We start from the raw sequence: 17,952 nt of genomic DNA, 5'->3' as shown, positions 1-17,952 counted from the left end.
CAATTGAATCACTTGCTTCATGAACTGATTCAGTGATTCTCAGCGCCACTCTGGCGACTCCTGCTGGTCAGAACAGTGTAATTACAAGCAGAAACACACATGAAAACACCTTTTACACACACACTGCTAATGTTTAATTGAAGCTTTAATCAATTTAATGCATTTAACTTTGTCTAGCTTTATAATATGTGTTATTTTATTAAATTGTAGGGTTTGTTTCGTTCGTTTTATAGACAGCTTGATTAATCAGAACAATAAGAGACTTTTAAATACAACTCTTCCTTTTTATTATATAAATGTGTCACGAAATGTGTACAAATTAATTAAACTGATCTGAGATCAGGTACAAATCATTTTAAGACATCAATCGTTGGCGAGGAATATGCTTAAAGTATATTTGTCTAAAGTACTAGTCATTTGTATTCAGTTTAATAATAATAAAGCTCATTTCTGTGCATTATAGACACAAACTGTGAAGTTTTCTTCACAAACTAAACTTGTGCACTTTTCCACTGTTAATGCTCATAAGAAGAGAAATGTCAATCATACAGCATCATAGAGAGCATGTTATTACACTATATGTGTTCATCAGTCAGAGAAACTCAACAATAACACAATTATGAAGAATAAAACTCATGAAACAGTAAAAATGCAATATGATTTTGAGAAGTCGCAATAAAAACTCAGTTCAACAAAGAAATGCACTAAGAATGTTTTACTGACGTTCCCATTAAGATATGAAACATTAATATGAAACATTAAAAACATTAAGAGAATGTTCCATATTATCATTCTTCAAACATTATGGGAACGTTACTTATGAATGTTGAATATTCTGAAACAAGTAGCAAAAATAAAATAAAAAAACCACTAGAAAAACGTCCAACTAAAACGTTTCAGAATAAAAGCTCCATGAATGATGTATTAATAATGTTTTAGTGCTGATGTTCTGAGGACATTATTAAACACCAGATAACTCTGAACAAATGTGTAATGTTACTGGAGGAACGTTTGATCATAACTTTGAGAGAATCTTTCCAGAACGTTCCCTGTTAGTATAAAATACTGGTTAAAACTTTGATCATAAACTGACACTTGACTGCTGTTCCTCTGTGGGGTTTAATCGTGTAACAGATATAAATAATGACAGAAAATAATACAATATACATTCAGTTTAAGAGCAGAATTCACTGAAGAATTACTAATATAAAATCACTGCTATAGAGAAAACAAGAGTTTGTCTTCAGTGACGACACGAAGAGTCAGATTAAACATTATAAACTAACACTGTCTTTACCTCTTTCAGGATCAAACCTATACACTGTAGATTCATGTTCAATGCCGTAATCCCGCAGTGTTACTTGATCCTTCAGTACCATGCCTCTGTAGATCAGTCTGTAATCTTCACCTGTGAAAAACACAGAATGCGTGAGAAACATCAGTGTGTAAACCTCATTAAGAGCTGAAGATCATCTCATCATTAAGAGGCTTTTCCTGTAATTAACATCATTTTACTATAAATATCATGGTTGAAATATGGTTACTGTAGTAAATAATGGTTAATTTTTATAAGGATAAAACCAGCAGATGTTATTCTACAATCTGTTGTAGTTCAGGCCTTTGGGTTGATCAGAGCTGATGAATAAACATTCACATGTTGATTCAGTTTTTCCTGTTTATGTCATTTTTGCATATGATAATTAATGTTATTATTAAATGAGTGACAGAAACACACATGGACATTAACACATAACTCTGAAGAGTTCAACTTACATTGGATCAAAGGGATCGAGTCTGCTAAGACACCGAATCTTATTTTGAGCTCTTCAACGGTCATGTTCCTCAGTTCCTCTGAGTCCACATCTACTGGTATTGTGTTTCCGGGCCTGATTTGGACATTAATTGTGTCTCTCTCTATACGTGTTAATCAGTCAGAGAAAGATCAATATTAACACAATTATGAAGAATAAAACGACATTAAAAATGCAAACAAACCAAAGTTTTGACCAGCATTCAGTAAATCACATGAGTAGAAATATATACGGTAGCTTGTGTCAAAATGATTTATGACCCCCTTGATTTATGTTTTTATCTGTTTATGACAGGATGTTTGTTTATATGGGGGTTTTATGATCACCTGTTTGTTGACCTTTGACTGTGTGTGTTTCCGGAAGTTTATGATTGTGTTTATGATTGTGTTTATGATTGTGTGTTTATGATTGTGTTTATGATTGTGTTTATGATTGTGTGTTTATGATTGTGTTTATGATTGTGTGGATGATTGTGTGTTTATGATTGTGTGTTTATGATTGTGTTTATGATTGTGTGTTTATGATTGTGTTTATGATTGTGTGGATGATTGTGTTTATGATTGTGTTTATGATTGTGTGTTTATGATTGTGTTTATGATTGTGTGTTTATGATTGTGTTTATGATTGTGTTTATGATTGTGTTTATGATTGTGTTTATGATTGTGTGGATGATTGTGTTTATGATTGTGTGTATGATTGTGTTTATGATTGTGTGTTTATGATTGTGTGGATGATTGTGTTTATGATTGTGTTTATGATTGTGTGGATGATTGTGTGTATGATTGTGTTTATGATTGTGTTTATGATTGTGTTTATGATTGTGTGTTTATGATTGTGTTTATGATTGTGTTTATGATTGTGTGGATGATTGTGTGTATGATTGTGTTTATGATTGTGTGTTTATGATTGTGTGGATGATTGTGTTTATGATTGTGTGTATGATTGTGTTTATGATTGTGTGTTTATGATTGTGTGGATGATTGTGTTTATGATTGTGTTTATGATTGTGTGGATGATTGTGTGTTTATGATTGTGTGGATGATTGTGTTTATGATTGTGTTTATGATTGTGTGTTTATGATTGTGTTTATGATTGTGTGTTTATGATTGTGTTTATGATTGTGTGGATGATTGTGTGGATGATTGTGTTTATGATTGTGTTTATGATTGTGTGTTTATGATTGTGTTTATGATTGTGTGGATGATTGTGTTTATGATTGTGTGTATGATTGTGTTTATGATTGTGTGTTTATGATTGTGTGGATGATTGTGTTTATGATTGTGTTTATGATTGTGTGGATGATTGTGTGTATGATTGTGTTTATGATTGTGTTTATGATTGTGTTTATGATTGTGTTTATGATTGTGTGTTTATGATTGTGTTTATGATTGTGTGTTTATGATTGTGTTTATGATTGTGTGGATGATTGTGTTTATGATTGTGTTTATGATTGTGTGTTTATGATTGTGTTTATGATTGTGTGTTTATGATTGTGTTTATGATTGTGTTTATGATTGTGTTTATGATTGTGTGTATGATTGTGTTTATGATTGTGTGTTTATGATTGTGTGGATGATTGTGTTTATGATTGTGTTTATGATTGTGTTTATGATTGTGTGGATGATTGTGTGTATGATTGTGTTTATGATTGTGTTTATGATTGTGTGTTTATGATTGTGTTTATGATTGTGTTTATGATTGTGTGGATGATTGTGTGTATGATTGTGTTTATGATTGTGTGTTTATGATTGTGTGGATGATTGTGTTTATGATTGTGTGTATGATTGTGTTTATGATTGTGTGTTTATGATTGTGTGGATGATTGTGTTTATGATTGTGTGGATGATTGTGTGTTTATGATTGTGTGGATGATTGTGTTTATGATTGTGTTTATGATTGTGTGTTTATGATTGTGTGTTTATGATTGTGTTTATGATTGTGTGGATGATTGTGTTTATGATTGTGTTTATGATTGTGTGTTTATGATTGTGTTTATGATTGTGTTTATGATTGTGTTTATGATTGTGTGGATGATTGTGTTTATGATTGTGTGTATGATTGTGTTTATGATTGTGTGTTTATGATTGTGTGGATGATTGTGTTTATGATTGTGTTTATGATTGTGTTTATGATTGTGTGGATGATTGTGTGTATGATTGTGTTTATGATTGTGTTTATGATTGTGTTTATGATTGTGTTTATGATTGTGTGTTTATGATTGTGTGTTTATGATTGTGTTTATGATTGTGTTTATGATTGTGTGGATGATTGTGTGTATGATTGTGTTTATGATTGTGTGTTTATGATTGTGTGGATGATTGTGTTTATGATTGTGTGTATGATTGTGTTTATGATTGTGTGTTTATGATTGTGTGGATGATTGTGTTTATGATTGTGTTTATGATTGTGTGGATGATTGTGTGTTTATGATTGTGTGGATGATTGTGTTTATGATTGTGTTTATGATTGTGTGTTTATGATTGTGTTTATGATTGTGTGTTTATGATTGTGTTTATGATTGTGTTTATGATTGTGTGGATGATTGTGTTTATGATTGTGTGTATGATTGTGTGTATGATTGTGTGGATGATTGTGTTTATGATTGTGTTTATGATTGTGTTTATGATTGTGTGGATGATTGTGTGTATGATTGTGTTTATGATTGTGTTTATGATTGTGTGTTTATGATTGTGTTTATGATTGTGTTTATGATTGTGTGGATGTCACGGTGTGGGTTTTGTGTCTTGTTCCTTGTTCTTGTCTGTCATGTAATTCCCTGCTTGTCATGTGATCCTGCCATGTGTCTTGTCCCATGTTCAACTGTTCCCCGTTATGTTGATTAGTCTTCCCAGGTGTTTCAGTTTAACCACACCCCCTTGTTATCTTGTTTAGCTTGTTTTCCCTGTGTGTATATAACCCTGTCTGTTTTAGTATGTGTTACGGAGTCCTTGTTATTGTTACACCACTTCTTTGCTCTGTTTTTGCCTGTTTATTGTTTTGTGTTTTTGGATTGCCTCATTTGGATTTAGACCCTTGCCTGGACTAGTTGTGAGTACGGATTTTCCCTAATAAACATACTGCGATTGGATCCCCTGTTTCCTGTGTGTGGGTACGTGACAGAAGGACTCCGTCATGCAAGGATCCAGCAGTACGGGTTTCCGAATCTGTCCCCCTACCACCAAAGAAGAGAGGAGGGGACGACTCAGTAATTTAATGGCTTTACGCCAACAGGGACAGTCGGTGGGTGGACTGGCTCAATTTTTTTGGACTCTCTCAAGAGGTATGGGTTACAATGAGGCGGCACTAAAAGACCTTTTTAATAATTGCCTTGATAACCCATTACCTCGCTGTGAGATGATGGGGCAGGAGACTCTGGACTTCTGGGGGTTCACTAATTATCTGCAGAGACGTAGCCGGTGGATTACGTCAGACCGGTTTGTTTTTTCTGACAGGATGACTGAGTCCACATCTGCGTTTCCTGATGGGAGGGCGGACCCTGCACCTGTGTCTCCGGAAAAGATGGCCACCGCCGAGCCAGTGTCTCTGTCGGCCGCAAAGCGAGACCCTCCATGGACTGCCCCATCAGCCAGCATGGCTGCCTCCATTGGACCCCTCCGAGGTTGGAGTGGACTGATATCAAAACTGGCCGATCGGCCGCTGGCATCTGTCCGAACAGCCGATAGCCTGGGAATTTCACGGGTCTCAGCGCTATCAATTCCCCAGCCCGCCAGGCCAGAGTCTCTTTCTGTCGAGACTATCGTTCCGGAGGTCGTGCCTGAACAGCCCGCTGTCGTCCCGGAGGCTGTTTCCGCGCAGCCCGCTGTCGTCCCGGAGGCTGTGCCCGCGCAGCCCGCTGTCGTCCAGGAGGTCGTCCTCGAGCAGCCCGCTGTCGTTCAGGAGGTCGTCCTTGAGCAGCCCGCTGTCGTCTCGGAGATCGTCCTCGAGCAGCCCGCTGTCGTCTCGGAGGTCGTCCCCGAACAGCCCGCTGTCATCCTGGAGGCCGTCCTCGAGCAGCTCGCCCTGCCAGCCCCGCCCAAGCTGCTCACCCTGCCGGCCGCCGTCGAGCCTGTGTCCCCGGACAAGATGGCCGCCGCCGAGCCTGTGTCTCCGGACAAGATGGCCGCCGCCGAGCCTGTGTCTCCGGACAAGATGGCCGCCGCCGAGTCTGTGTCTCCGGACAAGATGGCCGCCGCCGAGCCGGTGTCTGTTCCTGAGCCTGAACCTGAGCCGGAGCCAGTGTCTGTTCCTGAGCCTGAGCCGGAGCCAGTGTCTGTTCCTGAGCCGGAGCCAGTGTCTGTTCCTGAGCCGGAGCCAGTGTCTGTTCCTGAGCCGGAGCCAGTGTCTGTTCCTGAGCCGGAGCCAGTGTCTGTTCCTGAGCCGGAGCCAGTGTCTGTTCCTGAGCCGGAGCCAGTGTCTGTTCCTGAGCCGGAGCCAGTGTCGGTTCCTGAGCCGGAGCCAGTGTCGGTTCCTGAGCCGGAGCCAGTGTCGGTTCCTGAGCCGGAGCCAGTGTCGGTTCCTGAGCCGGAGCCAGTGTCGGTTCCTGAGCCGGAGCCAGTGTCGGTTCCTGAGCCGGAGCCAGTGTCGGTTCCTGAGCCGGAGCCAGTGTCGGTTCCTGAGCCGGAGCCAGTGTCGGTTCCTGAGCCGGAGCCAGTGTCGGTTCCTGAGCCGGAGCCAGTGTCGGTTCCTGAGCCGGAGCCAGTGTCGGTTCCTGAGCCGGAGCCAGTGTCGGTTCCTGAGCCGGTGCCTGTGTCTGTTCCAGTGCCTGAGCGGGTGGTGCCAGTTCCAGTGCCTGAGCCGGTGGTGCCAGTTCCAGTGCCTGAGCCGGTGGTGCCAGTTCCAGTGCCTGAGCCGGTGGTGCCAGTTCCAGTGCCAGTTCCAGTGCCTGAGTCGGTGGTGCCAGTTCCAGTTCCAGTGCCTGAGCCGGTGGTGCCAGTTCCAGTGCCAGTTCCAGTGCCTGAGACGTTGGTGCCAGTTCCTGTGCCTGAGCCGGTGGTGCCAGTTCCTGTGCCTGAGCCGGTGGTGCCAGTTCCTGTGCCTGAGCCGGTGGTGTCTGTTCCAGTTCCTGAGCCGGTGTCTGTTCCTGTGCCCTGGCCGCCCGAGGGGTCGTCTCCGCCTTGGCCGCCCGAGGGAGAGTCTCCGCCCTGGCCGCCCGAGGGAGAGTCTCCGCCCTGGCCGCCCGAGGGAGAGTCTCCGCCCTGGCCGCCCGAGGGAAAGTCTCCGCCCTGGCCGCCCGAGGGAAAGTCTCCGCCCTGGCCGCCCGAGGGAAAGTCTCCGCCCTGGCCGCCCGAGGGAAAGTCTCCGCCCTGGCCGCCCGAGGGAAAGTCTCCGCCCTGGCCGCCCGAGGGAAAGTCTCCGCCCTGGCCGCCCGATGGGTCGTCTGCTTCACCATGGCCACCCGAAGGGTTGTCTCCTCCCTGGCCCCCCGATGGACTTTCTGCTCCACCCTGGCCGCCTGAAGGGTTGTCTCCGCCGTGGCCGCCCGATGGACTATCTGCTCCACCCTGGCCGCCGGCTAAACCATCACCCCCTGTTTCTGTTCCCTTCCATGGACCTGGCCCCCCATCCCTCCCCCTGATCCTCCACCAGTCCACCTCCCGCCCTGGACTCTTGTTTTGTGTTTTGGGTTTTGTTGTCTTGGAGTGTCTGGTAGCCACTCCGTAGAGGGGGGGTTATGTCACGGTGTGGGTTTTGTGTCTTGTTCCTTGTTCTTGTCTGTCATGTAATTCCCTGCTTGTCATGTGATCCTGCCATGTGTCTTGTCCCATGTTCAACTGTTCCCCGTTATGTTGATTAGTCTTCCCAGGTGTTTCAGTTTAACCACACCCCCTTGTTATCTTGTTTAGCTTGTTTTCCCTGTGTGTATATAACCCTGTCTGTTTTAGTATGTGTTACGGAGTCCTTGTTATTGTTACACCACTTCTTTGCTCTGTTTTTGCCTGTTTATTGTTTTGTGTTTTTGGATTGCCTCATTTGGATTTAGACCCTTGCCTGGACTAGTTGTGAGTACGGATTTTCCCTAATAAACATACTGCGATTGGATCCCCTGTTTCCTGTGTGTGGGTACGTGACAGTGGATGATTGTGTTTATGATTGTGTGTATGATTGTGTGTTTATGATTGTGTTTATGATTGTGTGTTTATGATTGTGTTTATGATTGTGTGGATGATTGTGTGGATGATTGTGTGGATGATTGTGTGGATGATTGTGTGTTTATGATTGTGTGTGTATGATTGTGTGTTTATGATTGTGTGTATGATTGTGTGTTTATGATTGTGTGTGTATGATTGTGTGTGTATGATTGTGTGTTTATGATTGTGTGTTTATGATTGTGTGGATGATTGTGTTTATGATTGTGTTTATGATTGTAATCTGCTTGGTGCGAGAGGAACGTTTTTGCAGGGGTGTTTTTATTATGGATAATATTCACAGAATGACGAAATTATGAACATGAAGAAATCTGTCATGGATTTGTTTTTCAGATGACGATGCAGCTTCCATAATGTCTGTGGGGAGAATAAAAACGCGTGAATGAAATTAAGAAATAGCATAGACAAATTAAAAAGCATATAAAATAACAGATATGTGAAATAAGATGAAATTTATTTAACTATTTCTAAAAGCAAGTTTTAACCTTTTAAACACCACATTATATGAGTTAAGAATACTAATGTCTCTCAGGAGTGTATAAATTGCCGATCGGGGAATTTTCTGCGCCGAAGAAATATGTCAGAGTGAATTGTGTTCAGATTACAGTCACATCCTAAAACAATTTAGATGAAACAAGATGTTAAATGATCAAGTATTTTAATCTAATACACAACAAAACACTGCCTTACATAGATAAAACATAAAATAGTGAATAATAGTTCATATTATTGGAAATGTTAAAATAGCAATAAAGAAGACTAGGAACAGGATTTCCCCTTCCCATCATGCTTTGCACAGGACTGGATAGGGGTGTACATTTTTTCTGTGTTTTTTCATCATGATAAAAAATTGATGACTTGTTAATGATTAATGTTCTTTAATGTTTATATTTAAAAGAGTTTCTGATATGTTAGTGTTTTTGGAGGTCACCATTGTGGTGAAGTGTAGACCATGTGCTTGGGTGAGGACGTTCTAACAACGATTAAAGTGGATTTAATAATAATAAAAACAACTACTTCAGACATACATTGGATGTAACATAACCATCTTCTAGCAAATGCCGAACATTAAGAGTTTTTTTTATACGGAGTAAAGATTTTGTAAAAGGTACTTAATAGTTTTGGACAAAATTAAGAATGTTAACCTGATTCAACTAAATGGCATTGAATTAACCTTATGTAATAAATTTAAGTCTACTGAAATAAACAATGTTAATTAAATGCCACATAACCCAGTTACGTAGAGCCTGTTGACATAAAAAGTTAAGTAAATCCACCATATATTTTTGATTTTCCAACAGAATTTTGATTAAACGTTACACGGTCAAGACATATGCCTGAATTGTTCACAATATACAGTACCAGTCAAAAGTTTGGAAACACTACTATTTTTAATGCTTTTGAAAGAAGTCTCTTATGCTCATCAAGCCTGCAGTTAAAAACAAAAAAAAAACCCAAAAAAACAGTAATATTATGAAATATTATTACAATTTAAAATAATGGTTCTCTTTTTTTAATATACTTTAAAATGTAATTTATTTTTGTGATGCAAAGCTGAATTTTCATCAGCAAGTACTCCAGTCTTTGGTGTCTTATGATCCTTAAGAAATCATTCTAATATGCTGATTTATGATCAATGTTGGAAACAGTTGTGCTGCCTAATATTTTTTTATAACCTGAGATACTTTTTTCAGGATTATTTGATGAATAAAAAGTTAAAAAGAACTGTATTTATTTAGAATAGAAATCTTTTGTAACAATATACACTACCGTTCAAAAGTTTGGGAACAATAACTATTTTTTTTAAAGAAATTAGTACTTTAATTCAACAAGGATGCGTTAAATTGATAAAAGGTGATGGTAACGATTTATATTGTTAGAAATGTTTTTATTTTGAATAAATGCTGTTTTTATGAATAAATGCTGTTAACGTTTTACTCAATGAATCCTGAAAAAAGTATTCCAAAAAAATATATTAAACAGCACAACTGTTTCCATCATTGATAATAACTGAGTATCAAATCATCATATTAGAATGATTTCTGAAGGATCATAAGACACCAAAGACTGGAGTACTTGCTGATGAAAATTCAGCTTTGCATCACAAAAATAAATTACATTTTAAAATATATTAAAAAAAGAGAACCATTATTTTAAATTGTAATAATATTTCATAATATTACTGTTTTTTGTTTTGTTTTGTTTTTTCAACTGCAGGCTTTTAAACCACTCATGCGCGACAAGACAAAAAAGAACATGCTGTCAGTGAATGTCCTCCTGACACACACACACACACACACATACACACGACCCACAGATAGACGTGCACCAGTATCAAGATCTCTTTCGCTGTAGAACGAACAACACACATGTATGCCATAATGAACGCGCTGCCTGTGAATGTCCTGACTGTGACACACAGAAAGACTCGCGCTAATATCGTGCGTGTGCACAAAACAGCATGCCAGAATACAGTTCTCTTTCAAGCTTGAATGAACAATAACACACACAATTATGGCAAAATGTCTTTTTGTCGAGTATCTTCATAACATAAGAGTAGTCTAAGTCTTATGATGAACGTGAAGAGTTGTGACTCGTGAATGAGGCGCGTGTGAGATCCGCGTCTCTGACAGCAGCGGCTGCTCTTAAAGGGACAGTACACAGTAGCCACTAATTATATCTGTCGCTAAAGTTAATCAAAGAACAAAGGGAACAGAGAAAAACACTCACTGCTCTTGACTAAAGAACTTTTTTCTTTAGGCAGATTATCACTAATCTGTGTGTGCATTTATTTTCCTTGAGAACCAAGCAAGTTGACTCATGAAACCATTTGTTTATTATATCGCATATCGCAATCGCAATATTGACCTCAGTTATCGCAATATGACATTTTCCCCAAATCGTGCAGCCCTAACGGCTGCACATGAAGTCAGAGCTGAAGAAGCAGCCAGCGTCTATCAACAAACGAGAAACTGAACATGGCTGAGTCAATCCCCACGAGGAGGAGGAGGATTAGGGCGAGGGAATACCATTGTGTTTATTCCAAGACACGAATAGTTATCGGGAAGGCTTTTGAAAGGTGGAGATACTGGAGTCAGGTGTGTGTGTGTGTGTGTGTGTGTGTGTGTGTGTGTGTGCACAGTGCAATGTCTTAGAATGTGTTTGTGAGTTCTGAGGAGTGACTTCGCTTGCAGCCGTGCACGAGTGCAAAACCTCACAACACCCCCCCCCCCCTGTCGGTGATTGGTTGAAACACTATTTATTTTGGTTTTGAGTGGTTGGTGAAACCAATTGTTTTTGTGTGCAGATCTCAGAGCCTAGGCTGCCTACAGAGACGCGGTTTTTGATGGCATGCTTATGGGACGGGCAGCTAGCGGATCGTTAGGAAAGATTAGATGAATGTGATCATTTATGTTTGGGCCTGAAATCACTGATACAACCTTTAATTTCATTCACGCGTTTTTATTCTCCCCACAGACATTATGGAAGCTGCATCGTCATCTGAAAAACAAATCCATGACAGATTTCTTCATGTTCATAATTTCGTCATTCTGTGAACATTATCCATAATAAAAACACCCCTGCAAAAACGTTCCTCTCGCACCAAGCAGATTACAATCATAAACACACAATCATAAACACAATCATAAACACAATCATAAACACACAATCATAAACTTCCGGAAACACACACAGTCAAAGGTCAACAAACAGGTGATCATAAAACCCCCATATAAACAAACATCCTGTCATAAACAGATGTCATAAAAACATAAATTAAGTCAAAACAATCAAATCATTTTGACACAAGCTACCGTATATATTTCTACTGTACAGTAAAGCATATGATGATAACGGCCTGATTTACAGAAGTCGCCATAAAACATTCAATCTTCCCAGAAAACAAAGAAATGTTGAGAACGTTTGGTGACATTCACAGTAAGATATGAAAACATTATTTCTGAATGTTCTTTTTTATTGTTTTAAAAACATAATTCTTGTTTATGAGAAAATCAGCAAAACATTAAAGGTCCCGTTGCATGCGATTCCATGTTTCAAAGTTTAGTTAGTGTGTAATGTTGTTGTTAGAGTATAAATAATATCTGTAAAATTATAAAGCTCAAAGTTCAATGCCAAGCGAGATATTTTATTTAACAGAAGTTGACTACAAAAAACGGCTGGATTGGACTACACCCCTCTACTTCCTTCATTAGTGACATCACCAGAACCGTGTTTAGACTAACCTCCGCCCACAGGAACACAGGCGTATTGATGGCGAAATGTCAACAGACGGTTGATGTTTATCTATGATCGGATACCGCAAAAGTTTAATTCGAAGTTGTTAGTTTGCTCTGTCCATTTCACCACGGACTGTTTTTCTAACCTGGGATAATATTAAGCAGGCTTTTCTCAGCGTCTCATACTGACGAAGGGGGCAATTTCAACTATATTCCAGCAAGCGGTAAGTAGTGATTTAATATGGAAGTAGCGATCAACTTCACATCGTTTCTCTTAGTAGGATGAAAATAATCTTACTTAAACTGTGATTAATATACAGAAAGCGATCAAAGAACAATCCCTTTCCAATCGCCCAAGCTGTCAATCACACAGCGCGAGTTTATCTGGACACTTGCCAAAACTCGTTATGAAATAAATGACGCTGTTACACTGCACAACGAAGCTCTTACTGTATTTATATACCTCATGTTTGCATTGGTGAAATCATTAGTGAGTGCAGAAACTGCGTTGCAATGATAAGATCTTTCACGCGATCAACAGACTGTCATCTGCTCAATGCTCATCATCACTGCAACCTTTTATGTGATTGAAATAGATCTAAATACTTAAAAAACTTCTCACGATTCGTTAATCCCGATAGTTGTAATAGTAAAAACGTATAATAGCTGTAATAGTAAACGTTTTCCAGATAGTTCCACATGTAATGCCAGATATTTCATATGCAAGCATGTCAGCCAATCACAGCAGAGGGCGTTTACGCTGAAGTCTCACAGCAGCCAATCACAGCAGAGGGCGTTTACACTGAAGTCTCACAGCAGACACGCCCCTTCAAACAGAGTGTTCAAACCAGGGAATGAAATCAGGCTAGGAAATATGCCTTTTATTTCTAAATTATAACAATTTTTGATCTAAAAAACATACTAACATTATAAGGGCACCCCTGGAAACATGATAAAATAATAAAAAATAATCCATGGAATGGGACCTTTAAGAGAACTTTCCATATTATCATTCTTCAAACATTATGGAAACGTTACTTATGAATGTTGAATATTTTGAAACAAATAACATTTAAAAAACACTAGAAAAACGTCCAACTAAAACATTCCAGAATAAAAGCTCCATTAATGAAGTATTAATAATGTTTTAGTGCTGATGTTCTGAGGACATTATTAAACACCAGATAACTCTGAACAAATGTGTAATGTTACTGGAGGAACGTTTGATCATAACTTTGAGAGAATCTTTCCAGAACGTTCCCTGTTAGTATAAAATACTGGTTAAAACTGTGATCATAAACTGACACTTGACTGCTGTTCCTCTGTGGGGTTTAATCGTGTAACAGATATTAATAATGACAGAAAATAATACAATATACATTCAGTTTAAGAGCAGAATTCACTGAAGAATTACTAATATAAAATCACTGCTATAGAGAAAACAAGAGTTTGTCTTCAGTGACGACATGAAGAGTCAGATTAAACATTATAAACTAACACTGTCTTTACCTCTTTCAGGAAGACGATCAAGCCTAAGCACTGCATGTTCATGTGTAATGCCATAATCCCGCAGTTTTCTGTGATCCTCCAGCACTATGCCTCTGGAGATCAGTCTGTAATCTTCACCTGTGAAAAACAAGGAATGCGTGCGTAAGAGCTGAAGATGATCATTTCATCATTAAGAGGATTTTCCTGTAATTAACATCATATTACTATAAATATCATGGTTAAATATAGTTACTGTAGTAAATGATTTTTATAAGGATAATCCAGCAGATGTTATTATACAATCTGATGTAGTTCAGGCCTTTGGGTTGATCAGAGCTGATGAATAAACATTCAAATGTTGAAACAGTTTTTCCTGTTTATGTCATTTTCGCATATGATAATTAATGTTATTATTAAACGAGTGACAGGAACACACATGTACATTAACACATAACTCTGAAGAGCTCGACTTAAGTGGACCAAAGAGATCGACTCTTCTTCTGAACTCTCTAACGGTCATGTTCTCCAGTTTCTCTGAATACACATATACTGGTATTATTCTCTCTCCGCGAAGGTTTTCGACATGAATTGTTCGCCTCATTTTGTGGAATTAATGTAGAATTTGAAATGAATATAAAATGAATATTGCGCAGAGTTTAGTTTTACTTTCACTGTTGTAACGTCATCCGCCCAGAGATAGACTCCGCCCACTTTATAGACTCTCTTCCGGAATTGCTTTCTTTGTTTCTTTTTTTTTTTTTCTGCTGTATGGGCTATGTGCATTTATTTATTTGTTTTTTAGTTTTATAATCTTCAATAAACATACATTTGATTGTCATAACATTATTTATGCATGTGTGCATCATACAGCATCATAGAGAGCATGTTATTACACTATATGTGTTCATCAGAGAAATGTCATGTTGAAGGAGGAATGAAAGCTGACAGACACAAGCAGAAGCTCAGCATTCACTTTACTCAACTATATCGTCTTCTTCCACACAGCTCTTACATCAGTTGAACATGTGAACACATCAGCGCCACCTAGTGGACATGAATATTATAGCAATGCACTGGAGAGAGAACACAACAAGAAAGTTCAACAATAACACAATTATTAAGAATAAAACAACAGTACAAATGCAAACAAACCAGCATTCAGTAAATCACATGTGCAGTAAAGCATATGATGATAACGGCCTGATTTTGAGACTATTTCTAATGTTTTGAGAACACAAAAAACATATAACATTGAATGAACGGTCTATTAATGTTACTGGAAGAACGTTTGTTCATACGTTGAGAGAAACTTGTTTGCTGGGTATAAAATATGTATATTATTTATAAAGAAATATAGTATGTAGTTTAGTTGAAGCAAGTCTTCGCAGTTCGATGGAGAAAACAAGAATTTGGTCACTTATAAGACAGGGATCCTTTAAATAATTGTAAACACTGTTATTAATAATAATAATAATAATAATAATAATAATGCATTTTATTTAATGGCGCCTTTCATAACACCCAAGGTCACCTCACAAGCAATATACAGGTCACTGCATAAGACAATACACACAACAAACAAGCCACATATACAGATAAAGTGCATTAAAGACTCAATACAACATGTTATAAAAAAGCTTGTATAAAAAGATATGTCTTAAGACGCGTTTTTAAAGTCAACAAGCAATCGCTATTGCGAACATCAAGGGGAAGAGAGATCCATAGGCAGCATAACTGAAAGATCTGGCACCCATGGGAGTTAGTCGAATCCGAGGAACCACAAGAGAAACTGAAGATGAAGATCTGAGAGCACGTGAAGGAGTGTAAACATGGAGAAGTGTAAGGTATTGGGGTGCAAGATTATGAAGTGCCATATAAGTAAGTAGCAAGATCTTGAATTCAACTCTATAGTTTACTGGACGCCAGTGCAATTGCTGAAGAACTGGAGAGATGTGCTCAGCAGAAGCTGTTCTAGATAGACACGAGCTGCAGGATTCTGACCCAGCTGAAGCTTATGTAGCAGTTTGGAGGGAACACCTGAGAGAAGAGCATTACAGTAGTCTATACGTGAAGTGACTCGTGCGTGAATGAGAACGGCAATATTATTATTTGAAAGAAAGGGACGGAGACGGTTAATATTACGCAAGTGGAAGTATGCAATCCGCGTGATATTATTCATTTGAGCTTCAAAGGATAGTGTGCTATCCATGATGACACCCAAACTTTAAACCTGTGAAGAAGGACAGATTGCAGTATTGTCAATGCACAAAGAAAGACAATTAGATTTAGACAAAACAGATCTAGTGCCAACAAGCAAAGCCTCAGTTTTGTTGCCATTTACCTTCAAGAAGTTAGCTGAAAGACCATCTTTAATTTCAGCTGAACATCTGGACGAAGATGGTGGTGGAAAAGAACAAGTAAAGTTGGGTGTCATCCGCATAACAGTGGAAATTAATACCATATTTCCTCAAAATGTTTCCGTTATTACACACTTCCACCAACTATACAGTCTCACATAATCATCATAAATATATTAATACTGTGAGCTGATTAGTTAAAGTGTGATTTAGTTCAAATAGCATATAATTCACTATCATATTCTCATCTGATGTCGGCCTCTGACAGTGAAATATTACAGTGAATGTATGATGGAGCTCATATGATCAACAGTAAACACTCACACTGACCTGATATAAACACACATATGATCAACAGTAAACACACACACTGACCTGATATAAACACACATGTGATCAACAGTAAACACTCACACTGACCTGATATAAACACACATATGATCAACAGTAAACACTCACACTGACCTGATATAAACACACATGTGATTGATGTGATGATTATGAGAGGCTGAACTACAATACACAACATTATTCAACATTATTCAACATTATTCACTGGGTTCACTGAGGCTGATTCATGTCACAAAATAAATTACCCTTAGATTGGGACCTGGGAATTACTTTATCTTCAAGTGGAGGATGTATTTCTATGGATCCTGTGTGTATACCGCACCCTGAACAACCTGTGTGAGCTGATGTGGAGCAGAACAACAAAACATCCGTCAGAAACTGAATAATATCGTGTCGTGAATCTGTCAATCTGTTCCTTTAACTTTAATTGTATGAAGGATCAATAATTCAACATGTTTTACACTCATCATAATAAAGTTCACATGTATATTATGTAGAGGATATGTGGGATAATTGTTCATTTCTGTCCATTGTTGTATAGACACAAACTGTGAAGTTTTCATCACAAACTAAACTTGTGCACTTTTCCACTGTTAATGTTCATAAGAAGAGAAATGTCAATCATACAGCATCATAGAGAGCATGTTATTACACTATATGTGTTCATCAGTCAGAGAAACTCAACAATAACACAATTATGAAGAATAAAACTCATGAAACAGTAAAAATGCAATATGATTTTGAGAAGTCGCAATAAAAACTATAAGAATGTTTTAATGACGTTCCCTTTAAGATATGAAAATATTATTTCTGAATGTTTGTAGAACTTTTCTTATGTGAAGGTCAGCAAAACATTAAGAGAATATTTCATATTATCATTCTGCAAACATTATGGAAAAGTTACTAATGAATGTTGAATATTCTGAAACAAGTAGCAAAAATTTACAAACGTTAAAGGGTTAGTTCACCCAAAAATGAAAATGATGTCATTAATGACTCACCCTCAGGTCGTTCCAAGCCCGTAAGACCTCCGTTCATCTTCGGAACACAGTTTAAGATATTTTATCGTCTGTGTTGTACGTCACACGCATCACACATGACCAGCGTCGGCCAATAGTGAGCCTATGTGTGACGTACAACACAGACGCGCTACGCTATTACACTACGTGAACTAACTCGAGACCCAGAGAGAAGGAAATGAATAGTGGAATAAAGTCGTTATTTTTGTTTACTTTTTGCGCACAAAAAGTATTCTTGTCGCTTGATAAACTTAAGATTGAGCCACTGATGTCACATGGACAACTTTGATGATGTCTGTATTGCCTTTCTGGACATGGACAGTATGCCGTCCATTGACTATCAATGGAGGGACAGAAAGCTCTCGGACTAAATCTAAAATATCTTAAACTGTGTTCCGAAGATGAACGGAGGTCTTACGGGATTGGAACGACATGAGGGCGAGTCATTAATGACATAATTTTCATTTTTGGGTGAACTAACCCTTTAAACGTCCAACTGAAACGTTTCAGAATGAAAGCTCCATGAATGAAGTATAAATAAT

The 17,952-nt window shown here is 38.6% G+C and overlaps 1 protein-coding gene across 4 annotated transcripts in view; it reads right to left on the bottom strand.

The window, feature by feature from the left end:
• Positions 1–263: 263 nt before the first annotated feature.
• Positions 264–17,952, bottom strand: part of LOC311071311 (uncharacterized protein) — a 19,285-nt gene continuing 1,596 nt past the window's right edge. The window contains exons 1-5 of one of the 4 annotated variants that reach the window (XM_084095667.1): positions 16,506–17,126; positions 14,158–16,370; positions 13,705–13,821; positions 1,774–1,914; positions 264–1,408 (exon numbers count right to left, since the gene is read on the bottom strand). In XM_084095667.1, the coding sequence (XP_083951793.1) occupies positions 1,275–1,408; positions 1,774–1,914; positions 13,705–13,821; positions 14,158–14,284 (519 nt within the window). In that variant the 5' untranslated portion in view covers positions 14,285–16,370; positions 16,506–17,126 and the 3' untranslated portion in view covers positions 264–1,274. Of the gene's footprint in view, positions 1,409–1,773; positions 1,915–13,704; positions 13,822–14,157; positions 17,127–17,952 lie in introns of those variants that run through there. The other 3 variants (XM_084095666.1, XM_084095665.1, XM_084095668.1) reach the window with 3 other exon arrangements.

The sequence above is a fragment of the Abramis brama genome (assembly GCF_963993115.1).
Source record: "Abramis brama genome assembly, chromosome: 20".
Taxonomy (NCBI): domain Eukaryota; kingdom Metazoa; phylum Chordata; class Actinopteri; order Cypriniformes; family Leuciscidae; genus Abramis; species Abramis brama.
The sequence above is the reverse complement of the archived record's forward strand: the minus strand, read 5'-3'. Positions and strand labels throughout refer to the sequence as shown.